Source organism: Pagrus major, chromosome 1, assembly GCF_040436345.1.
Source record: "Pagrus major chromosome 1, Pma_NU_1.0".
In the NCBI taxonomy this organism is placed as follows: domain Eukaryota; kingdom Metazoa; phylum Chordata; class Actinopteri; order Spariformes; family Sparidae; genus Pagrus; species Pagrus major.
In genome coordinates, this window is record NC_133215.1 from 32002236 (window position 1) to 32028389 (window position 26154).

Below are 26154 nucleotides of genomic sequence, written 5' to 3' on the forward strand. Positions count from 1 at the left end.
TCACAAGTTTGTTTGCTAGCTTGAACTTATCATGAGTATGCTACAATATCATTTCATTTGTGCAGGAGCTGAAGTTTAAGGGCATAACTGATTTGTGTTATTCACCTGGTGTCAGGTATGTTTTATGAGCTTTTATTTTCGATATCTTGTGTACAATATTACGCCTTTTTTTTGCAATTGTAGCGTAGTGCTGACACACAAAACAGGAAACACCGTCACGTTATAACGGGAAAACTTTATTGTACGAACGTGGTCATTTTCATGTTATACCGTGATAATTCATATTGTTATTATATCTCATTTACATGATTTGATTAAGTTCTACTTCATGCTCAGGTCAGACAGGGCGAGATTTAGCTGTTATTAATCACAGTGGAGGACATTGTGATCAGTATGTGTACAGTAAGGAGGATTTTAAAATGCATGAGGCTGTACAGAGGAAAGAATCAGTCCTCCTCCCTCTGTAGTCAGCATGATGATCCTCCAGCATCGGGGCTCATCTTTTGCCGGCTGAAGTGGCGCGCAGCGCAGCGCGAGTGTCGTTGCTAGTTTAAGACCGACGGTCTTAAAATGAGGTGTGATCAGGTGCTTTGCTGGCGCATCTCGGAGCAGCAGAAAGCGTCTGCAGTAATAAGATGGGCCCTAGATCTAAAGTCAATGTCGCAGTGTTTTACCTGTAGGGCTCAGTAATCGTGTAGTAAGATGCACCCTCATAGGCAGGTTCACAGCGCATGTACACTGCTTTAATGATTAGAGAGGCTGCTTTCCGTCATTTAAAGGTTTCCATGCGCGCAGTAACGTCACTGTAGCAAACATCATGACTCATTTAAGCAGCAAAACTGAAATCTGTAGTTATAAACAGGACAGTGCAGAGGATCTTCTCCAGAGGACACAGCAGTGATGGAGCTCAGGAGTCAGGAGAGATGCAATGTTCAATGAAGTTAAACTGTCTCGTGCGTAAACGCGCGCATCGTTTCTCTTATGGGGGAGACGCACTTAATGTTTCTGCGGCTGGAGTCCATTGCAGGTCATGTTATCAATATGTTCCTCATCAAAGATGTGTTATTCACCCACCCACACCCCATCCCCTGTTGATCACAATGATAGTTCTTATGACCCGTCCGGTGCAGTGATCAGACGACTGAGATCCGCGCACCACATAACGCACACAGCGACTCATCGCAGCGCTCCTCCCCCTCCTCCTCCTTCAATCCTTTATTAAGTTGTCTCTGGAACTAAATTTTGAGTATTTTCTGAGAAAAAGGCACAAAACTGTGAAGAGCATTTGTTATTAATAGGTAACTGGACTCTGGAGAGTTGTATAACCTGCTGGGAGGCTGAGGGCACAGACTCCTTTGTCATAAATGTTCTTTGAAATAAAAGCAGACTGAAACATTTTTTAATCTCTTACAAAATACTTGTATTTAGAAATGTCAGGAACACTAAACTAAACAAAATGCGTTATTGTGTTTGTGTTCAGGTAGAGATATTTGTATCCAGTTTACATCTTGGATTAGATTAAGTCACTGACTAACTGATGTGCAAAGTGACTGTTCTCAGTAGTTCAGTTACGCCCCTGTAAGTCATGATGGAAAGTATGAGTACCAGTGAAAATGGTTCCACCTCCATGTGTCCTGTAAGAGCCAGGCTAAGATTAATGTCAGTGAAAACAGTTTTAACTAGCCGAGTTCAATTATTATCTTCACTTCAGGAAATGAGTTTTGCAACACAAAGAATGTTCACCCGTCGTCTTCTTCTCTCTACCTGCACCAGCCCTGCCAGCCAAGGTCAGAGGTGAAAGGCCTGACTACTGCGCTCCAAGCAATACAACATTATTATGACTACCATTTCACACACGCACACACACACATACATGAAGGAGACCAGAGGAGAACATTCCACAACAGCAAAGAGCTGGGCCGCATGAACATCCTGAGGAAACAACACTCACTTCCTGGCAAATTAAGCCAAGCCAACGGCTGCACGGGTTGATAACCGCCACTGCTGGCTGACCACTGAGTGGCTGAGGTAAAGCACCACCTTAGTGTCCGCTCCCGCCCGCCCACCAGTATCAGATCTGCCCCCCATACACAGCCCGTCAGCCACCATAGTCACAAGTCCGTTAACCTCCAGCACAGCCAGCAGGATGGGCCTCCTAATACTGCTAACCTCCACGCTCCTGTCCGGCTGTAAGACTGCTGACCTTTTATCTTCCTCTTTACAGTCACTCTTTGGATGTGTTTTTGTGGAGGTGGTTAATAGATTTGTCTCTAATCTGGTGCTTTACTTTCCTTCCATGCTCCAAGACTTCCATCCAATGAGAGTGGTGGACGCTCAGCAAGGTGAGTTATAATCTTAAATAATTTAAAGACACAACAGAAACAACTTACTGAGTATCTTCTACAGAATTTCTATTGATTGGGGATTTAAAAAGGGCCCAGTGTTTATGGAGCATCACTGTTTTGCTTTCCACATGGACAAAGTTATTATGCTTTCAGTTGGAAGACTTTTCAATCTGCTCAATCACTAAAAAGCACTCTGGAAAAGCCAAGAGAGACACGTGGCGAGTCAGTGGAAACAGTCCTGTTTATTATCAGAGCTCTCTGATCGTTGGTGTGTGTTACGGTGGAAAAGCTGTGGTTGGAAGCGTTGGGAACATGTTGGCGAGCAGTGTCACACGCCTCCCTGTCCTCTGGAGCTGGATGGTGATGATGTGCGTGAATCAGTCCGGATCAGTTGTAGCTGAGATGGAGGTGTTGTCAGCACCACGGTCATGGTCCAGAGTTGAACAAAGACCTGTATTTTGATTGGTTTGTGTTGGTCCCGCAGTGGTTTTCATATATTAGTGGTTGCTTCTTACATCATTGATTAATCAAATGTACCATTGTCAAATTGTTTGATCTGAATTTCTGAGAAGAAGTAAACTACCCACTATTTCACCGGAAAAGAGCAAGAATTTAAGAAAATCAACTTAACTCATTGTAATAATATTGTAATCATTTTACCACTACAATATCCAGCTATGACATAAATTACTAAGTACTGTGAAGAAGTAAGTTTATTAATATGGCACCTTTTTCAATCAGTTGTCACAAACTGCTTATTTTAACAAAGACAAAAGAAATACATAAAACATATTCACAATATAGGAGTAGCACATTATTGACCTTAAAGTTAAAGCTGTTTTGGGGTTTTTTTTTTCTTTAATTTTGTCTGGATGACCTTGCAACCCTCCAGTTTCATTTTGCAGCACTGACAAGAAGTGTAAAAAGCTGACTATTTTCCCCACGTACTGAGAAAAAATAGATATATTTAGTTTCAGCTTCAGCCAACTTTAAATCTCCAGTGTATCTCTCTTATCTTCTCTGTCTTGTTCATGTTATATTGATGCAGTCAGCACAGTGGTGGAAGAAGTGCTCAGATCCTTTAGGTAAAAGTACCAATTCCCAGTACCAGTGTAAATTACTTCCATACAAGAAAAGGCCCTGCATTTTAATTCTTACTTCATTAAAAGTACAGAAGTATATTCAGCTAAATGTAATGTCAAAAGTAAAAATACTCATTCTGCAGTAAAATGGTGCCTGTGACTGATATTTTATTACATACGATATTATTAAGTTGTTCCTACCGATGCATTAACGCACAAGTGACAGCACACTATTGTAGCTGGTCGAGGTGGAGCTAGTTTTAATTATTTCATATACAGTTGGATAGTTTTGACCAGCAGTTTTCCAATCTAGAGGATGTGAGATGATTAACTGGAGAGAAAAAAAGAAAAACAAAGTTCTGAATCACAGATTGATAGTCTTTAATTTTACATTTGTCTTTTATCACACGCACATTGTTAACACAGGGTTAATCTGAGCCCAGGGCTAGATGATTTACACTGCACTTCTACTAGCCTTGGGTTAAATGTCCGCTAGAACACATAGCTAATGTTAACATTATAAAATAATGTGTGACTACTCTATTTACTTTAGCCCTGTTTCACACTGGAACCGTTTAGCTCTGTGTTTGCTGGATTTTCAAGGGATAACCCCACAAACTCAGGGCTAATCCTGCCCCAGAGCAGGACCAGCAAGCAGGCCAACTAGGCTAGCCCACTTTGGACTGCGCCTGAACTGTGCCTGTGTGAAAGCTTTTCTTAGCCTCGGGGTAGCAGCTCACAGCCCAGGGCTATCAAGGGAACGCTTTTAGCCCTGGCCTAAGCGCAGTAAAAAGGGACCTCAAGTCGAAAATGTTGGGAACATCTGGTTTAATCCAGCTGTTTAAAGATAAAGAATGGCTGTTTTAATCTCTCATCCAGTTCTGTGTTGTATTTTATAAACGTATTCAATGTTCTTTACTATATAATCTAAATAGTAACCACAGCTGTCAGATAAATGTAGTGGAGTAAAAAGTATAATATTGATATAAAATGTGGTAGAGTATACAGAAGAATAACATGTAAATACTAAAGTAAAGTACCTCAACATTGTGCCTAAGTAAATGTACTTAGCTACCTTCAACCACTGGCTCAGCATTCACCTGACATGGCTCACACACCTTACTGAGAGCCCATAGTAACTCTCTGCCCTGCACGCCCGCAGTTTTCTCATCATCAGGCCTGCCAGCTCTCGTTGAATGATGCTGGGTGTGGGCCAGATTTAGCAGGCTCTGAAATGGTGAAAGGTCCCCTGAGTGGCCTGTTTGTCTGACAAAGTGCTTTTCCTGTCTTTTTTTTTCTTGTTCTTTGGGTTTGTTTACTGCCCCACAACAGCAGCCTGTTGTCTCTAATTCTCCACCATATGGGTGACATGGTGGGGAGGCTTGACGTACGTGTGCAGATGCTTTCTGTCTCTGGTTACACTGCAGAAAACTAAATTGTTGGCACCTTTAAAGGCTACTTACAGGTGTTTTCTAAAAGACAAAATGGTGCTCCTTCAGTGTTGGACAGTTGCTTCTACAATCATGACCCTAATAACAGTTATCTCCTATGAGTCATTTATTAGTTTCCACCTGTTCCTGCCTCTGAACCACGTGAGTATTTGAATAGATTCATGGCTTGAGGATCAATCAGAGACAATGAGGTGGAGAATTAAAAAGTGCCCTGAAAGTAAACCATGTTTAATAACTGATTAGACTGGAAATGTTTTGTCACTGGATCCAAAAATAAAAGAACAAACTTTCAATTGTGTTAGCGAGACAAAATGTCTTTAGCTGTTGTGTATTTGGCAGGGTTGGCAGTTTTGTCTTTGACAGCAGCCCTACCAGTGACATGGACACCAAGCCCTCTTTCCCTCTCATCTCCACACAAGCTGCTTATAATAGCTCCAAAAAAAGCACCAGAGCTGGTTCCATCAGGTCCAGCTGCATATAGACAGATGTGCTCTTCCTCATTTACTTCTAAAATCTGGCATTGTTGTTTTGTTTTTTAACATACGATCACTGCTAAAGAATGTTACAGTCATGCATCCATGCATTGTTTCATGTGAGTCACATACCCAGATAGGATGCTGTCACCACTATGATGAAATTCCATGGTAACACATCAGCTTCCTGAGTTTCAAGCTGATACTCAATTTTATGACAGCTGTCGTCATTTCAACTATTCCAGCAAAATGACTAATAAGGAGTGCTGATTTGAACAAGAATGAGAAGAGGTTAAAAAGGAAAGTCTAGTCAATCCACTCATATGCAAGCTATGACTCATAAACTCCAATGACTCCGGTGCATTCTTGTCTTCTTCAGGATAAAAAAAACAGTAATAATCAGGCAGCTGTGTACAGGTATAGCTGTCTAAAGTTACTGAGTTCACAGGGGAACCATGATACTGTGTAGCACAACTGTGAACATATTAATATTGTACATGCAGTCCTTTCTTGACCTCCCCAATGTATTTCTCATAAAGCCAGTTAATACAAATTAGAGAAAACATAGAGAATTAAAGAATAAAAAGTCTAAATGGTTACATTTGAATGAAGCAATAATAATATATAATATAAAATATACAGTACAATATCTCCAACTTACTCGTTAAACATATAAGATTAACTAGAAAAAGTGTGATAAATTAATATTTTGGTAAATACACAGTCAATACTAATCTCATACCTGTATGGTAAAAGTCAAGCTAGAGACAGGAGTCACAGCTTAGCTTAGCATAAAGACTGGAAACAGTGGGAAACAGCTAGGCTATCTTGGCACTGCCACCTATAAAGCTTACAAATTAAATGTATATGTTGTATCTCTTTTGTTAAATCCTTGAACATCACCAAAAAATAACAATGGCAATTTTGGGGTTTACAGGGAGTTTGGTGCTGAATAGTCAGACTCAGTGGATGTAGGCTGTTTGTATAAGCCTGCAGTACATACACCCTGAAAATGGCAAGTTACCCCCCACACTAACCTGGTCACTAATGGTAGCCTACAATACTGGATTTAGCCGTTTTACTGCCATGGCTCACCTCCCCACATGCAAAACAAGCCCCGCCCAAAAGAAATACAGACAAGCCAGAGCTTTTTTTCCCCCCCTATCCCAGAATGACAGTTGGTGTGGACCTTTGTCCAGAGCTGACATAGCATTGTGGATAAATAAATAGGTCTGGCTATGCGAGACTAGATGCTGAACTTTCTTTATGCTAGCATCAGCTAATCAACTCCCAGCTCTAGCACCATAGTTAACTCACAGACATAAGAGTGGTATTTAACTTCTAATCTAACTTGGAACAAAGAAAAAGCTAATAAGCGTTTTTCCCAAAATGTTTAACTGCAGAACCGTTCCTTTAATATAATAAAATAAAATGGAAATCATCTTCAAGTAATTACATAACAAAAAAGTATTTTCTCTTTAGGGAAACCATAAAACCTGCCCATGTGCACACATCTCTAAAGAAATTCTGCCTCACATAGGGCTCTACAATATCAGACAATCCCTGTCAGTGAACAAACATTAATGTCACATGCAAAATTTTTAAAACAAATCGCATAATAAAGGGATCGGCTGTGGCTCGGGTAGAGCCAGCATCTTGTTATCGGAAGGTTGCTTGTTCGATTCCCCTGGTCTGGATGTCGAAGTGTCCTTGGGCAAGATACTAAACTCCAAACTGCTCCTGATGTGCTGGTCGGCACCTTGCATGGCAGCCACCGCCGTGTATGAATGTATGTATGAATACTGTAAGTCGCTTTGGACAAAAACGTCTGCTAAATGCCCCAAATGTAAATGAAAAAGAGCACAGTAAAAATCCTACCCAGACCTCAGCACAATGCTGTGCTGAGGTCTGGGTAGGATTTTTACAAAAACATCTTGGTTTGGGTTCAGAAGAGATTACTGTATGTTTTGGCTCACCTGGTTTTGTCGGCAGAAACAAGGCTGGAATTTGTCCCTAAGTCTCATCAAAAATTTCTGTTGATTTCATACTTATAAATGCTGAAACACCGTCTCAAACAGTGGTCTCAAGATTGGCAGCTAACTTGACAAGCTAGTATAACCACCATCCTCTCTTTTTCTAGAAATGAAAGTCAGCTCATATACAGTAGTCGCACATGAACTCTAACTCCTTCATTTTGTTCCATCCCCAGTGTTCACAATAGGAGAAATCACCCTGAACATCGAGCCCAGTACTAATGTGATGCGGGACACCAATGTGACTCTGCGATGCCGGGCCATGGTCCCTAATACAGGGCATGAGGTGCTGAGTCGTGAGTACACTATATACAAGGACAACAACATAATCTACACCAAGACCTCCAGCAGCACAGAGGATATTCTCTACCCACTGCGCGAGGCCAGAGTCTCCAACAGTGGCAGATATAAGTGCGTAATCAAAATTGAGAACAAACACAGGAACAGCGAAGCCAAGAAACTCACAGTATCAGGTTGGTTTGTTATTGTGGATACAGTATTATCTGTTGTGGTTTTAGTAGTTCAGGTGAATTTAAATGCGTTCAGGTGAAGTTAATAGGCAATTGTCAGTAATTACATTTCAAAAGACAAACAATTTATAAAATATATGAGTTAATATGAATGAATGAACATCTGTCAGTGGATACCCCAAGAAATATCTAAACATTTCAATGATATCTGATGAAGGAACAACTGAGATCTCTGAGATTTTGAATTTCTTTAACATGGCAGATGATATTGTTGTTTTGTTTATGTTTACTTTGTTTTTCCAATTTCTGTGGGATTAAAGCTGAGCACATTTTTTGCATTTTGGTTTTCCAGGCCTGTCAAAACCAGTGCTCCGCCTTAACAAAGGTGTGGTCAAAGAAGGGGAGGAGATAACAGCCACATGTACGGCTCCTGGTGAGACAGGCTCATTTTACTTCTACTTCTACGAGGACTCCAAAGAGATCCAGGTGAGGCAGGTCAACTCCAACCAAGCAGAGGCCAAGCTTCGCTTCAGCAGTGGTGGCATCCGCAGAATTCACTGTTCCTATATTGTCCTCATATCGCCAGACTCCGTCAAGTCAGAGGAGAGCAACAACGTCACAATTTCAGTCAAAGGTAAGAGCATTTTCAAATTTCTATACTTTTCAAATCATTGGACCAATCTCAGCACTTTTTTTCATTGCTTTTATCCCTTTAGAGCTGCCCATTACAATAGTTTTGGATATTGTCCCCAAGTACAAGGTGTATGAAGGAGACCAACTAGACATCTCGTGCACCATCGACAACTTTCAGCACAGTGATGAGCGTTTCAACCTCCTCCTGATCCAGGGGACCCATATTCTCAGCAGTGGAAATACCAGTGTCAACCACAGCATGTTTGCGCAGGCAAAGGACCCTGGGGTGTTTGAGTGCAAATTAGAAATAGGAAATTTAGTGAAAAATGCCACAAAGACAATTTCAGTGACTGGTGAGTAGACAGAGAAAAGATGTTTGTGCTCACTGTACATATAAACCTGTGTTCTTACTGCTGGCATGTTTTTGATCTTAGAAGTATCGATGATTGTAGGCATTAACGATATTCCTGTAGAAGCTACATCTGTGGAACCCCAAATTTGACAAAATGTAGGAAAGTTGTCAGACAAGTCAAATATATACAGTAACTGAAAACATCAAAACATAATATTGTTAGTTCAAAATTAAGTTATACTCCAATGTCTCCTTTAATGTCTTATTTGGTTAGTTAAATAGGAAGTGAATAACTTTACTCTTCTATTTATTTTACAAAGCTAGCCAACTCTGCTAGTGTTAGCTTGCCAGCTAAAATGCATAAGAAATCACACATTGATGCTACGGCTGTATGCAATATGAGTTATTAAAAGAACAGGCATTGGCTAGAGTAGTTTACTCTGCAGAGATAGAGATAATTGAAAAATAAAATGAGCTGAGTGAGCAACAAATGTATAATTTGTATCACTAACTGATTAGAGGTGAAATGTAAAGTACTAAGCTTTTTATTTATTTTACCCACATTTATTTAATTAACAGTATTGCCCTTTTAATTGATTCTTTTGAAATGTATTCATTTGATAATTATATCTGATAATCTTAAAACATTTTGTCAGTTTTGTGACTCCATATCTATCAGTTACACTTTTTAGTGACATCAATGCAGATAATGTCTTCTTTTGTTATTTAAATCCACAGAGTTGTTTTCAGCGCCCACTCTCACCGTGTCTCCAGCTGAAGTCTTTCAGAAGGAAGATATGAGACTAACCTGTGAGAGCTATGCCTCTGAAAGAATCAGCAAGGACCAGTTGACTTACACTCTTGATCCACCCCAGATCCAACTGAACCCCATCAGCAATGGAGTATTTTCTGGAAGGTCCCTGCCGTATGATTTCAACTATACCTGTGTAGCTGAAGCCAAGGGCATCATGAAACGAAGTAAAACCCTGACTGTACGCCCTAAAGGTAAGCTTTTCGATGCCTCTTTCAAACGCAACTTTTAACACACAGATTATGAGTGGATATAGGCCCCTCTCAGAAATGCACCTCATTACATAATTGCTGTAGCAATTTTACATGTTGGCCTCAGGCCTTAAGCCAAAATACCAAAAGTGCTGCCATCTTTCACTAGTGACATGTTCTGAGCAGTCACAGATCAGGTGGTGGAGCCGCTGTATCGATTTCCTACAAAATAACTATGTAAAACCAAACTTGTATAACATGGAGGGTGCAGGATTTATGCAAATCACAGATATAGGCAGACCATTCAAGACTTCAAAAACAAGCAGTCAAATCTAAAACTCACAGGTTCACTAATTCCAGAGTAAAGTGCATTGCAATAATTGAGTCTGGAGGAGATAAAAGCATGGATGACCTTTTCTGTATCTGCAGGGGAAAAGATCTTGGATCTTATTCAGTTGTGCAAAGCAGGAATGCATCACTCTAGTCACCTCGGTATCAAAGGTCCATTCTGAGTGAAAGACGACACCCAGGTGGCAGGCCTCATTTTGAACATTATTTGATAGGGCACCCAGACTAGTGGAGAGGTTGTTAATGCTACCATTACTGGGGCCACAAGAGGTAATTATAATTAAATATGTTTTTTGACTCATTTAGTTGCAGGAAATTGCTGGACATCCAATTTTCAATTTCAGTGCGTCAGGATATAACACGGGATGCATCTGGAGTGCCAGGCTTTTAACGCATTATACAACTGGGTGTCATCCACATTGCAATGAAAGTCAATGGCATGTCTAAGCAATATTCACCTCAGGGGTTGCATATATGTAGTAAATAACAGGGTACACAAAATTGATCCTTGGGGAACCCCACAAAATAAAGGAGCGAGGAGGAGGAGGCAACTCCAAGCTTTACAGTGACGGACATTGGAATAACGCCATAAAGAGCATATACATATAAATCATGTAGGTATGAATGACAAAAAATCATAAAGCCAGCTTGGTTATGTAATCAGTGACTGAACAGGCCTTCTGTTTTTGCTTCATAGGGTTTGTCAACAGGGAGTCTGTGATTTATGTTTCTCCTCTCCTCTTTAGTGTTTGTCTCCAAACCAAAGATCTCTGTGGAAGGCAGGGCAGTCCTTGGACAACCTGTCAAGATCCTCTGTCAGTCGGACTCTGGAAGCCTGCCGATAAACTACACCCTGTTCAAGGACTACACCCCACTGAGCAAAATCAGCATCAAGCTCCCTTCTCAACTGGCTCGCTTCACAATCAACATCACCAGGCCTGAAGACATACGCAAGTACATGTGCGAAGCACAGAATAGTCACAAAGGCCCTCCCCCACTTAGTAACAGACTCGACGCTGCTGTCATAGGTAAATATTCAAGTATGTTAATGTGTTTTATATGATTAGTATGTTTTTTATTTTGCCTCATCAACACTATTTAATCTTCCATGATCAGTCAATGGATTACTACATGTAAACTGTTTTGATTAGCCACTATGGAGCCACATCAGCTTTAGAAAGGAGCATCTATATGAAAAGAAGCAACTATTGCCAGATGAATAAAAAGTCTCACCTCAAAGTCCACGTTGTAGCTTTTTTAGTGTTTCGATCGTGTCACTCTACCTAGATTTTTATTTCTCTGAGCAAAAAACTTGAGCTGATTCCTGACATCTGAAACAGCTGATGACAGAACACTCTTACTTCACTGTCTAGTTAGTGTTGTCACATGATCCTCGGTAGATGGACCCTGTTGTGATGGAACTGTCCAAAGTCAAGTTTAAATTTTTGAGATTGAAAATCCATTATTGACAACATTGTTTTATTGTATAATTAAATTAAAACAAAAAAGCTTTGCCATTATGTTGGTTTGGGCACATCAGAAATAGTATAATATAACTTATACTAAATATACATTTTAAATACACATAGTTGCCTCCTTACTGAGAGTAATATGCAAAGATTTATACCACTCTGATTTTTATTTAGCTAAATATTAAGCTAGAACAAGCAACCAGTTAGTGTAGCTTAGCATAAAGACTGGAAAAAGAGGGACTCAGCTTGTCCAGTGTGATAAAATTCACATACCAGCACCTCTAAAGAACACTGAGAAGCACATTATATCTTGTTTGTTTAATCTGCACCGACAGATCTTTGTTACTTTTTAACAGAACCCTGATAGCTGTTTCCCCGTTTTCAGTCTTTATGTTAAGAAGCTAATCAGTTGATCATGGTAGCTTAATATTTACTGTACAAACATATCAATGGTATTGGTGATCTCACTCTCGGTAAGAAAACAATTGAGCATATTTCCAAAAATGTATACATTATATATATATATATGTGTGTGTGTGTGTGTGTGTGTGTGTGTGTGTGTGCGCCTATCTATATACAGTATATATATATAATGAGGGTGATTGATTACATTATTGTTAGGCTGTAATGACACAATAATACCTCAGTTTATATTTGAGCCTGTGTCTAATCTCATCTCTTTTCCTTCACCCTTTTCTCTCCCAGTGCCTCTGTCGACTGCAGATCTGATAGTCATCCCAGACTCACGAGACATTTCTGAGGGAGAGTCTCTCTACCTCATTTGTCGTGTTGATGGCACACCGCCGGTCACTTTTAAGTGGTACCGTGTAGGCAGTAGCCTGCCGCTGCATACCAACATCTCCAATTTGAACAGCAGTGTCCACCAGGTACCCTCGTTGTCCAAAGTGCACAGCGGCAGGTACTACTGCGAGGCTTACAACCGCGCCAACAAAGTCGTCCGCAGTGAGCCAGTTGAGATAGAAGGTGAGAATGATGGCTATTTATGTTCAGTAGGGACCCTACTGAAGTAGTGATGTTGATGCAGAGTAAAGTTTAACAGGCTGCCTTCCACATACCTAAAATGACTGAATAGGTCGATTGCCAGTCACTCCCAAAACGACATAACTGTTACAGCATACCGCTGACAGCTGTACCGGACCTTCCGAATGCACTCTCTGTGGTGAGGTTTAGGAAAACATCATGGTTTGGGTTAAAATAACTGTTACTTTTGTAACTTCATTTACAAATGTTTACATAACTGCAGTTATGTTACTTAACTACATTAATGAGTTAAAATAAATCACCATTTATTTTTGCATTCATGCTAGACACAAACAGCAGTGTCCTGGGTGAAAGTCCTGTGCTTCCTTGACCCAACCATCTGTCCCCGACCTCCTCCCTATGCAGACTTGTTGCTGTTTGTGCTACTTCACCTGACTTCCGCCTTTAATGCTGTGATAGTTAATATGGCCATTAGAGGTTGCTGCTTCACATGAAATGTAAATATGGGTCGTAATAAGCTGCTTTCACAGTCAAGCTTTTATGGTCAGCGCAGCAATGATTTTCTAACATTTCATTTGATCTTGTTTGGAGTTACTTTTCAATTGCACACTGTTTTTGCATTTTGTCTTTATTCGCCGCACGCAACCAGTTCACCCTTTGCCAAGATGTTGGCTACAGCAAGCTAACATTGAGTACAGACTGTGTGTGCATTTGTATCTCATCTCTAGGTCTAGTAATTTCAATGTTTGCCCTTTAATGTCACATATTTTACAACACTTTTTGAAATGGACTGCTACATTGATTTAATATTGTAACTACTTCCATAAAGTTGCAGGACTAGCAAGACATGAATTACAACACAGCTATGATAGTGGCATTATACTTAAGTACAGCATGCCAACAAGCTCACTGTGACAATGCTAACTCGCTAATGTTTAGCACGCTAACATTAGCTAATTACCACTTAACACAAAGTACAGCTGAAGCTGATAGGATTGTCCTTAGCTTTTCCTTAGTATTTGGCCAGAAACTAAAGTATTGGGCAAATTTAAACAAATAGACTACAGCTGTAGTCAACTGGTTGTGGTGTCAGTCCCTCAGAATTGAAAGAGCACCTAATGAGGGAATACATTACGCTTTGCTAAAAAATGAAGCAAAGATGTTGATGCCATTAGTCTGCTTCTCTGCCCCTCTCTGTCTTGACAACTTTCGTCATCCTGTCCCATTTTAGTCACCCTGCTTGTATCCAGTTTCCAAATTTCCATTATTTTTGTTTGTCAATTAATTTTTCTTCTTCCTGTCTCTCTCTCTTTCTCCATAGTGCACATGGCGTTGTGGAAGAAAGCTCTGATTGGAGGGGTCTGTCTGCTGGCGGTGTCGGTGTTGGTGGTGGTGTGTGTGCTCCGCTTCAGATCCAAGAGAGGTAGAGAGACCTACAGTCCTCCAGCGAGTCAGGCCTCTTTTGTCTAACTATGTATGAAAACCAAACTTTCCTCCACCTACTTGCTCCTGCTCTTCTTCTCACCTCTCCTCTCTTATTGTAGGTAAAAGAGATGGAGCTGCTGAATTGTCAGTGTGAGTTGGCTCGACTACTTGGTTCCTCTGAATGTGACAGATACTGTAGAAGTTAGTGACAGTGTATCTAGTTTTATTAGCTGGCTTAAATGGCTGAGGGTGTGTGAGTGTTATGTTTCTGTTATTTATAGTCTATAAAGAACCACACTAGTTGTTTTGCATGTTTGTACAGTTTTCAGCACATAGATTTCCTGTTACATTTTTAGTTTGATAACCTACCTGCCAGGTAGAAATAGGTCAAATAATAGTTTGATATGAAGATCAGCTATCTCGACCTGAGACTGGCTTGAGACAAGACACAAGGAGTATTGAGACAGTTTAAGTTTTTTGTCACATAATCTCTCTGTCAACCTCATGGTGATGACAAGACTTCGGAAAGTTACTGATCCCAGCCAAGATATAGTCATATAACCCTCTGTAAAACCAAAAATATACGTTTTTTACTTTATATTTTGTATGGATTCAAAATATATCAGTGAGCTTTAGAGGTTCTTGTAGGCAAATTTTGTTACTGTTAGCCATTTCCCTTTGGCTTCTGACTCTAGCTTCATATTTAGTGTACACAGGAGAGAGGTGTTGATTTTGTCATCAAACTCAGGAAGAGGGCAAACAAACATATTCCTCCAAAATGTTAAACTATCCCTTTAAGTTTGATTATTTGAGTAGTGGACTCAGTACTGGACAAGTGCAAGTCATGATTACGTCAGAGTTGCAAGATTCTCCTCGGATATTATAGAACTAACTGAGCTTATGCCCATTTTGTTTGTTCTAATACAGTGCCCGTTCAAAACACGCTGTTCCTTACAGATTATCTTGTAATGTGGGGCAGTTACAGATCCAGTCTGCCTCACAGACTCACCAGAACCGCCCCGATCATACAATTATGATTTAAAATCTAGATGATTACGTCTGTACTCTCTAGCCAGACCACAACAACCAATGAGAGAGGTCCACTTGACGGTGCTGCCAAGCAATGGTAAACATTGTAGCCCTTGAGGCTAACGTTAACTAGCATACTACTGTTGACAGAAACTTAAAATCTTGCCTCCAGTTCTCACTGAAGGATAAAAAACCTTTCTGGACCACATCTCCCCACTCACCCAGACTCGGTGAACAATTACTACAAGTTGTTGCACCTCGCTGATCTCCAGTTTGTTTACGTCTGCTTCACCATGAGATCAGAATGGTGTTTGCTGTTTGTTTAAAATGTATCAATTTTGAACGTGGCGTGTGTCCAAATTGCACCAAATTCAACACTGCACTTCCTTGGGTCGTCAGCACAAAACCTGCCGAGTGTTAAACAGACTGGATGAACAGTTCTCAAGATATACAAATAACATACAGACAGACAGAGATTCATTGCTTTATATTTAGTTGTCATGTATGTTCATATTATAAACATGTATCTACATGATGGAATAGGGGCCAATTCCACTAATCTACAGGTGTCAGTAATGTACCAAAGTAAAAACTCTCCAGCAAAATACAGAAAAGCAGAGGACTGCAAGCTAGCTAACTTGAATGTGAAAAGTTTTCATATTTAAAAAATAAATAGATAAAGCTTTTGCAAATGTTTTTTTTTTTTAAGGAAGGTAGTTAATTCAGCAGCTTTTGTTAGGTCTCGGTAATGGACGCAATCTGTTCTGGTGAAACATTTTGTATGCTCTGAAGACAACTCCCCAGGGAGCCTTTAACACAAGCTGCTGCAACAGGCTGCTACTAAAGCGGCACCATCATAATAGGCAACAATATGCAAAACCACCAGTCTGGTTACTGAAGTGTATTTTAGCGTGTATCAGAATTTATCACATATATTATTCAAGCTCAGATCATTTTGGCATTTAGTAGATTTTTGCTTGACCCTTACAGCTGCCCAAGATGACTTTATTTTCACTATTTCTCAGAAAGCCTTCAAGCCCTAAATCAGATGACTCTTTAACAGTGAATCTAACCCACGACACAGAGGTTTATAACGCAGACAAAGGTAGCTTGGTTTAACTATTCTCCTGTGTACCACTGACTGTCTCCATTAGTCATCATGTTAACAGCCACTAGTCATCTCTCCTGCCTCAACAGTCATGGCATGTTTCCTGTTGTAGCCACAGCAACCCATTTTCATCCCATGATCCATGTTCTAATATGCATGCAGGGCTCATGTTGTGGTGGCCTGGCTACTTTTGTTTATGTAACTGTCTGTGTTGCTTTCCACTTGTAGATATCCTGTTGTAGTTTATGTGCATGCACAACATAATGTACCTTAGAGCATATTGTCTTTGTCTGTCTCTGACATGTTTGCATGTTCATTGTGTTTGTGTCTATGTATTGAAGAGGCAGGAAAAGTTGGCTATAGGATACAGTTGTCCTAGGAAGTAAGCTCTCTGAGGTACAAGCTGTGCTTACGCAGGAAGAAGCTGCTTAAGTAATTCAATCACAGCACATGGCATTGATTGTCAATTGTTGCTTAGAGCGCTCATTATCATCTTCTTCCAGACGCAGCGCTTCTCTATGATGGCACAGAGGGGAGAGTGACCAATGGGGTGCGAGATAGTACGGCGTCGCTTCCCGCTGACATCAGCAACAGGAGCAGCTACAGTATCCCAGCCACAGTGTAGAGATGCCCCACAATGGGCGGGACTGAAATCAATTTTCTAAAATACTTTCAAAGAAGGGACTTTGAGAGCAGTAATCCTGATGCCAGTCTGGTGGGATTTGGACACTGTCTTCACTGATGAGTTCTCTCAGTGAAAAGGAGGGACGTGTTATGAAAATATATAAACCAGGACCCGCTGCTCCCTCTCCCCTCCTCCTGCAATCTAGACGGCCTCTGATTTTAAACTTAACATTCATTTCTTTGTCCTTTGTTTCTTCATTTGTTTCGTGTCGTATTATTGTTGCAACTGCTCTATTTGTGTGATGTGCATGCTTCAATGGGCTTGGTGACAGACTCATTTGTATATACATTTTATCACCATCACAGGAACTGTGTGTATATATTTTTGGTTGATCCCTTGACTGAATGGAAGAGACACATATAGAATAAAGACGTTGGTTTTATTTAGAAGTGTGTCAGTACAATTCATTTTGCTCCAGCTGAGGTTAAATATGCTGAAGACTTTTATAGAGCATTAAATGCTAAGTCCAAAAACATGTTTATTATCATCATGCCTGCTTTAACCTTCCATTTCAGTATATTTGCTGGATAGTGCAACCGTCCTGTGCACAGACCCATGATAATAAAACATAAAGTGGATTCATTTCCTAAAACGGAACTCACGACAGAGACTTCCTTGAAAAGTCGAAACAATAGAGCCTGTAAGAAACTTCCTATGTTGGCACAGAGGTGGTTGGGGGCAGGGGGCTTGTGTTGATGAAACTGGTGGGGAGGGTGGGGCTTATTTTGTTTCAGGCCAGGCAAGTTTGAATACATGCAGCAGGTGGAGGAAATTAATCCCATAAGCCTGGTTGGGCTGTGTACGAGATTACATTACCAACTGGGAAGTTGCAGTGGGAAGATGTTTTTGCCAGAACTTATTGTGCAGCTGCTGCTGAATTAACAGCCTATTGTGCACAAGGCAGCGGAAGATTTCTGTATGTTCCAGATGAAGACTTGAAATCCGCTCCTTTGTTACTGGTTGTATTTTAGGAATAAAAAAGCCTCCACTGAAGGCCAAATTGTAGAGATATGCTACAAAGAATGCCTTTCATCTCTCCTTCGTGGCTTTTAGAGCAGAATATCATGCACATGTCTGACTTTTAGACATGTGAAAATAGTTCAAATTTAGGCTCATATTTCTGTTCACTTTCTTGCTAAGAGTTGGGTGAGAAGAGCAATACCACTCCTATATGTGACTGTAAGTGTAGTTTAGCCATACAGAATGGAAGAAGCTGTCAGCCTGGCTTTGTTCAAAATTTAAAAAAATAAAATTGTAAAAATGACAAATGACCTCCTTGTTAAAACGCAACTTTTTTATTTTTACACTTAAGTTATTGTATGGCTTAAACAAACATGATAGAACATATTAATTAGCAAGTTTGGACAGAGTTAGGCTAGCTGCATCTTACTATTTCCAGTCTTTACACCAAGTTAAGCTAAACAGTTGTAACTTTGTATTTAGAACTAAACTTAAGAGTTTAGAGTGGTATCATTCATCTCATACAACCCAAAGCAAGTAAGTGATTATGTAATTTTCCCAAAAAGTGGAATGACTCCATCACACATTGCCTAGATGTCAAGTGATAATCATACTCTGTAATGTGTGATTTTATTGCTAATTGCTTATTAAGGTATGTGTATTTATTCTAATTAGTGCAGAATCTTTACAACTTAATTAAAGTCTATGTTTGGCAGCCACCCTAATACATGATGTCTGTCTCTCTGTGTGTCACAGTGATCATGGACAGGAGTGCTACAGTCAGTGTCTGGAGCAAACGACCACCTGAGGAAGGTGAGCTGGGCTTGTATTACGAACCATTATGTTCATGCTTTAACTGAAAACAGTTTGAATGGAAATGTACCCATTTTTTAACTGTGCCTTAAAAACAGACAGTGAAGTTAAATAATACTTAGTGTGGCAGAACAAAAGACCAGGTAGCAGGGCCTATGGTTAGTGTCTGGATCACATTGTGCTTGTTTTGGCCAACGGCAGCTACAGCAGCGTCATATCACTCTCATTCATTCTTACTACTTACTTACTACTTGCCTGCACTATTTGGTGAAAAACTTGCCAGAAATGCATCCACAACATCACCACAGATATCTTTTCAATCAGATAGAGCAGCGAGGAAGTAGGATGACTGGACAGGAAGAAGAGTGAAAGAGATAGATAAGGAAAAGGAAAAGATGTTATTACAGAGCCTGCAAATGAATTATTTCAAGCTATGGTTTTGAGATTAAATACAAAAGTGAGGCAAGCAGCAGAATCTGTTAGCCAAAGTATCTAAATAGTGTTCTATTTATTGTTATGGACTGGAGAGGAAGGAGAAGAGAGTTAGAAGGGAAAATTAAGACTAAAAAGAATCTGTCTGGTCTTTAGTGTTTCTGTAATACAGTTGGTTTCTGTCACAGTGTGCCTGTTAGTCAGTGGAGGAATTTGGAAATACATTTATTCAAATACTATACTTAAGCATAAATTTGAGTTACTTGTACTTTACTTGAGTATTTTCTATTTTGTTAAAGTTTATACTTCTACTTCACTACATCTCAGAGGCAAAACTTTACTTTAACTCCATCTCATTGTCAGACAGTTTTAGTTACTATTCCGAATACAGTTTTTCTTCCCCTTCTTGACCAGTGAAAATCATGTTTCTCCAGATGTGTCGATGTTGAATTCTTAACTGAAAAAAGTGTTCCTTTATGTGTTGAGAAAATGTTCCTCTTCCGTCAGCTTAATAAACTCTTGGATGAGCTTGAATATGCATCGGCACAAAGCTTAAAACAGGCTGTTTTTCTGACTTAATAGAGATATGTGGTTCTGACAGGACAGTGGTGCAACAAACTTAATGATCTAATACAAAATGATGAATTCCTGTACATTAACAGTATATAAAGTAGTTAAAATGAGCCCTACATTAAATGAAATGCCACATACACAATAATGCAGCAGTAATATTAATTGAAAAATATCAGATATATCAGGAAAAGTTTTACTAAAACATCAGTACTTTTTCTTTTGATACTTTCAGTAAAACGTGTGCCATCACTTATAGCAGTTAACATGGGCAAAATACTTGAGACCAGAATTGTTTCCATTTTTCATTTCAAAGATAATAACTTTATAAATTAATATTTTAAAGATATCTTGACGGACAAACTAAAAATGTCCCTGGTTTTAATTTCAGAAATCTGGTCACCATATATCTACCTAAGTTTACTACTTAGTGTATTAAAATGAACAAGTTTGAGTTTGTTCTTTTGTTTTTTATCTCCGCCGAGGAGAAGATGTTTTCACCCATGTCCATTTGTTGTTGGTTAGTTGGTTTGTCAGCAGTGATACATAAAAACCAGTGAACGGATTCCCACAAAACTTGGATGGAGGATAGGTCTCAGCCAAGAATAGACCTGAGTAACTTTTGGTGCGGATATGAAACCTAACTAAATGATAATTAATTTAATTTTCCATTTGTAAGAAGCAGACAAGACAAGAAAACAGGATTTTCACACACTAACAAATTAATCCATGCTGAAGGTCAGTTTACTAGCTTTATCCAGAGCTTTTACATGTCATTCACTGTCTGAGTTTGTTCACTTGGAGAGTGATCTATTGTAATGCACTAACTAAACTAAAACGAACACAACTAACAGTCCTAGTAAGTGACCTTGGGCCCTATTTAGACGGTCTATGGCACTAGTGCCTCTAGTGTCTATTTTGCTAGTTAAACGGCGGACAATCTGGGTGCAACCTGAGTCACACGGCGCAAAAGGGTTGCATTTAGACTCTGAATTAGTCATGAGTTTGTTTTGGGTGTAACATAAATCAAACCTATCAGAGTGTCGTCTCCCATTCCCTTTAAGAACCAGGTGTGCCAGGGCCTGGCACACATTCAACAGTAGCACTCATCTTTACTGAGGGAAAAGGATGTGGTCCTCTTCTGCTTGACCCTCTGCCCCGCTGTTTCACAATCATCTGTCCCATCAACAACTCTGTTTGACTGCATATGAAAAAATACACTGATATTTAAATGAGGAGGAGGAGCTGCCCTGCTGCGCGTCCCTCTGTGTGTGCGTGGATCAAGCAGGACAGGTCAGAAAAGAGTATCCGGATCAATAACAGTGGGATGAGAGGGGTGAAATACGTTTTTAATGAGGAAAATATTAATGACATTACCTGCAGCGATCCTCCAGCAGCAGAAACCATATGTGTATCTCTACATTAACATGCGCATTCTGATAAACTTTATTATTATATTGTGATTATTTAAAATTCCTGACTCGGCGACGGGATCAGTTAATATTTCATGTTAACTCATGTATGTTCTGTGTTCTTCCACTCATGGAAAGGTCACCCACACCCACAGTCCAGATTCATACAGTAAAGTAGTTTGGCATGAAGCAGCTGTCCTGATAAATCCTGAGATTCTGTCTAAAAATATGTATTTCAGAAGCTAAAAGTTTTATTCTGTTTCCTCTGGGGCATGATTGCAAGCTCAAGATAGCAATCTGCCATCAGTGCGCCTGACCACACCTCATTCTAAGACCAACATGCCCAGGGGCGCACAAGTGGCCACAAGTACATTGGCTATTTACACAACATGGGCGGTTGGCGTGAAAATGACAACTGCGTCGGTCTGAAGTGAGCAATGACACATGGGCTAAGCGCCACTTTGCTCCAAGTGTAAGATAGAGCCCCAGGAGTCGATGTTTATTGTTTTACCAAACTTCTATTTCCAAGGTCAAGAAGAAAGCAATTGTTAAGAAAATAATACCCATGTCTTACAAAGAATTCTGTTCATGTATTTAGATGTAGCCAATGATGAGGAGAGCAGCATGGTAACCAAAGAGCCTGATGTGGAGTACACTGAGGTGGTACATCCCCGGCCTGTAGATCCTGCCCGAGGTAAACACTCTACAAACACACAAACAATAATTATATATATGTATTGTTTCTCAGACACCAAACCCCTTTTAATTTTGTATCTTCTGTCCCTCTATTTTTAACCACTCTGTACATTCTCCCCTTCCATTCAAAACACCTTCACCAAAAGCTTTTTTCTAAACTTTACCCACATTCCTTTAAAGTTGATATCAGGGACCAACACATCCTGGGAGGGGTCTAATTACCCATAATTAACACATCTCCATGTTGCTCTAACTGCAGGGATAACTGCTGGGATTCCCAGAAACATTGTAGACCTTATAAACAGGAAGGGCTGAGCTAATTGCCATGCTGGTTTCTGATACTGGCCCCTTCTTCATCATGGTCCCGTGCTCAAGGTCCCGACGGGCTGGACATGGCAGTTAGAGAATGTGACACAACCCACCTAATTTTAGATTTCTGTTTATGATAGATCAAACAGACAGTATCTGCTCAACTTTGTCTTTTGATGTTCAAGTAGGTTAATGTGTTGCTTTTTACATTAACAGTCCCGCTCAGAAAAGGCACAGACACAGTGTACAGCGAGCTCCAAAACTCTCCACATGGTGAGTTTAACATCTTTAAAGATGCACCGATAAATATTTTTACACTAACAATTTTATTGTGAACGAGGTTCGTCATAGTAGCAAACCCACAGAGAATCACGCAGGCCTGCAGTTCCCTTTAGCCCTGCAGAGCATTTTAGCATCTTTCAGCTCATTGTTTCGGTTTTACTGCAACTTAACTGTTTAGGTCTACCTGCTCTCATCAGCCTCATTTCGAGCCACTACAGGCAGCTGTTCTCAGTGAAAACACTTTCATAAACACACTGTACACAATTTGCAGTTAGAGAGTCAAATATTTTCCTCGATAGTTGATGGAAACCTAAACAGAGCTAATATGAAAGTGAAAATTGGAATTGACTGGTGATCAGAAGTTCTAACCTGATGCGTCAGATGCTTAACCTCCTCTCCATAGCTAACCATATGTAGAGGAGCTGCCAGAAACTGTTTGGAAAAGGGCAGGTACCTTCACAAAATACTAGTAATGTCTTCGGTGCAGCTACTTGCCCTCCCTTTAATGAAATACACTCTCCAGTTCTGATATAGCTGTTAATACAAAGCAACCATGCTAAGTTGAGGAGCTGCCGTTGCTGTTCTCAAACGAACAGGCGCTTTCTTGCTCTCCATCACACCCAAACCACGCCCATAGCTGTCAGTAGTTCCTCAAATGAAGCTGATTGGCTTAACTAAAATACTCCCAAACGGCAGAAGCAATTTTCTTTGTTACTAGTCCTGTAACGCTATCCCCACCACTCACTGACACCTTTTTTCTCAGCTCAGCTGCCTGTTCCACCAGTTGAGACCTCTGGTGGTGTGGGCTGTGCATTACAATACATCACCTCACGACAGCATCTCTGTGTCAGTTAAATAGAAAGAGGAGCGTCTGTACTGAAAATCTTGCCTTCGGGATCACTAAATACCCCGGTATACCTCGATACCACCCCAGCATAATGGAAGGATAGTTTACCCTGGCCTGCTACAGAACCGTGACCATATCCTGTTACTGCTGGCAGGAACTTCCTGTTATTAGAACAGCAGCCAGACACTAGATGTGTCTATCAAGCAGTCCATCGGCGTCCTAATGTTTCCTGTTCAACACTGACAAAAAACCCTGAGTTGTTTAGAAAGAATCTGTAAGAATGAGCGCAAATATTGGCCACAGCAGAGGAGGAACAAGTGAGTCAACAAGGTCAGCCATGTCGTCATGACTGTCAGATGACTAATGAATAACTCAGCCAGTTAGTGAGCAGGGTAAACACCTTTAACCTGTGATGCTTTTTCCTTTAGGGCCTGCTGACTACCATGACTATGTGAGTAATTAGCAGCACAATCACACTCATATTCTTCCTGCTATCATCATTATGCCTGTTTTTTTGCTCACCTGTAACTTGAAAACAGTTGCCACTGCATAGACACTTTAGATTTAAATCTTCTCCTACACTTTTATACTATCAGATCTGCCTCATTTTTTGTATACGGAACTTTTCTTGTTGATAAAAAAGATATGTTTTTAAGCAATTACATAGATTCATTATATTGACATCTGTCATTGTATCTATGTCAACTTTACATTTGCTCATACTGATGACATGTACAGTTTATGTGTTATCATGAGTTACATGACAAAAGCCCACTCAGTCCCATTTTATATATAAGTCAGCACCTGTACAAAGTGTAGCCTCCAGTCAACGTGGTGGTCACATCCAGGCCAGCATCTGTTAGCATCTGTAATTACATGCGATCTCTCATTCAGCCTTTCTTTCATCAGTCTTTCTAAATCTGAAGAGCATTACTGGAGTTTACTTTTCAGGTTCTAAGACAAATCAGCTCCACAACTTGTTGCTGTTAGAAATTGACAATTAACAATTAACAGGCTTTGCTCATTATGATTGCATTTTCTCTGTATTAGTCACATATATACCAACTCAGCTATTACAGTAAGGTCAATAATGTTTTATGTAATTATAAACTAATGAAAAAAATCAGTATGAATGTTTATGGCAGTCACACCTTTTGTACAGAAGTGCTTCACATTTTTAAATCTGAACATGTCACATAGTCTTTCTTTCTTTTTTCCTGTATCAAATTTTGAAGAAATGGTACACAATAATAGAAGCATTTTAAGTCAAATGAACTCGAACAATTACTGAAATAAAAAGTTTTATACAACTACTGATAAATCATCCTGGTATCCCTGCACTGGCTGGCTCCTGGTCAGAGTGACTGTTTGCAGGCTGATAATCCAGAGAGAGGGAAACTGCTGTCAAAGTTTCCAGACAAGAACAAAGGCATTTGGGCTGGGGCTTCCTTCCCTATCGCCCGCTCAGATCAGCGCTGTGGCCCAGTCAAATTACCCTCCAAGCCCATCTCAGCCAGCATACTGTCCCCCAGCATGCCTTAATCACTGCTGCTCTTGACTGAGCTGTTTGTCCCTACATGGTGCTGGAGGCAGATGAAGAGAGGAATTTGAAAAAACAAAACAAAGCAAAGGATGTGACATCATGTCATCTAAAAAAAGGTTGATTCTTTCATCAGTGTTTAATCTTAACGATTACGTGCTTTGGTCTGACAGTAGTCTCATTCCCAGCATCCTCTGGGAGTGTGTTATTAGGTTTTGCTTCTATAAAAATAAGGATTAGCACTTCGATAATTAGGGAAGTGGATGAAAACACAGTTCAAAGTCAGATTTGAAATGTATGTTTTGCGCACATATTACAAGACATCACAAAAGCATACTTTTGTTTGATTTTTAACCATTTCCTGTAATTTGAACAGAAACGCATGTAGTACATAGAGACCGTATTGATGTGTGCTTTGTGTTATGTGCCACAGATTAATGATCAGATTAAATAAATTAATTAGCTGTGGTTTAATGGCTCTGCTTTGTGTGTCAGCATGGTTCAGTAGAGTACGCTGAGCTCAACGGTGAGCAACCTGAGATCAATCACTACTATCCAGAGGTCAACAACTTCCAGGACCTGCCGATGCCCGTGGATTAGTGATCACAGCCTTGTTTCCTTCACACAAAGCTCTGTATATCTCTGCTTTTGTCAGCGCTACTCAGTTCATTCTCTCAGTTTCCAATCAATAATATAATTGACTGCTAAGTTAGCTGTAAATATTGTTGTATCTTAATAAACGCATGTCAAATGTCTGTATTGTGTTTGGTGGTGTGTTTTTCTTGTGAGGTGTCGGGCCATTTTATTACAGCTGCAGTGAGAAGTGAGAGGCAGAAAATGACTCGGCTATCACCGTCATCAGGAAATCATTTCTTCAGTGGCAGTTCAATCATGTTAAGAAGAAGACAGGCAGAAGAGGGGGATGGGATAAAATAAAATTAACAGTTAAATGGAAACCATTATGTACTGTACATTATGTGCTGCCCTGGGTGTGTGCACTAGCACAGGTTTTACCAGCAGGTTTACCATACCTGGACTGTTGGGGTTCTTCTGTTGCACTAAATTGCATGTGTATTACACTAGGTTGATTCTATGAGGTTATATAGATATATGTGATACTATATTACATTACATACATACTGTTTATTTTTTAGAGTCCGACCGATATATCAGTTGGCCTATATTGGTCTATCACAGGTATATTGTTGTCAGCGTTTATGTGACCTGATATTACTTTTTTTTAAGAGATTATAATGCAGAAAAACAGATGCTTTAATTTAATATTAATAGTAATGAAAAGTTCAGTAATTTAATTATTACATTTCCACTGAAGTTTACTGTGCCAGTGCACATTCATGTGTCATTTTACACCATGAAGTTTAA

General features: G+C 39.9%; 1 protein-coding gene across 4 annotated transcripts; it reads left to right on the top strand.

Annotated features, from left to right (window-relative positions):
• pecam1b (platelet and endothelial cell adhesion molecule 1b) lies at window positions 1-25526 on the top strand. 4 transcript variants are annotated; one of them, XM_073474658.1, is made up of 15 exons: window positions 52-115; window positions 1774-2189; window positions 2307-2342; window positions 7561-7857; window positions 8207-8488; window positions 8571-8840; window positions 9578-9844; window positions 10936-11217; window positions 12367-12645; window positions 13985-14086; window positions 18627-18683; window positions 21696-21791; window positions 22319-22375; window positions 23660-23682; window positions 25267-25526. In XM_073474658.1, the coding sequence occupies exons 2-15, from the start codon at window positions 2147-2149 to the stop codon at window positions 25369-25371; spliced, it is 2196 nt and encodes a 731-aa protein (XP_073330759.1). In that variant the 5' UTR covers window positions 52-115; window positions 1774-2146; the 3' UTR covers window positions 25372-25526. The 4 variants fall into 4 exon arrangements, with proteins under 4 accessions (XP_073330765.1, XP_073330759.1, XP_073330767.1 ...); XM_073474664.1 differs by lacking the exon at window positions 22319-22375 and having other exon boundaries at window positions 1-115; XM_073474666.1 differs by lacking the exons at window positions 18627-18683; window positions 21696-21791; window positions 22319-22375; window positions 23660-23682; window positions 25267-25526 and adding exons at window positions 14208-14238; window positions 16143-16222; window positions 16729-17299 and having other exon boundaries at window positions 55-115.
• Window positions 25527-26154: the final 628 nt, after the last annotated feature.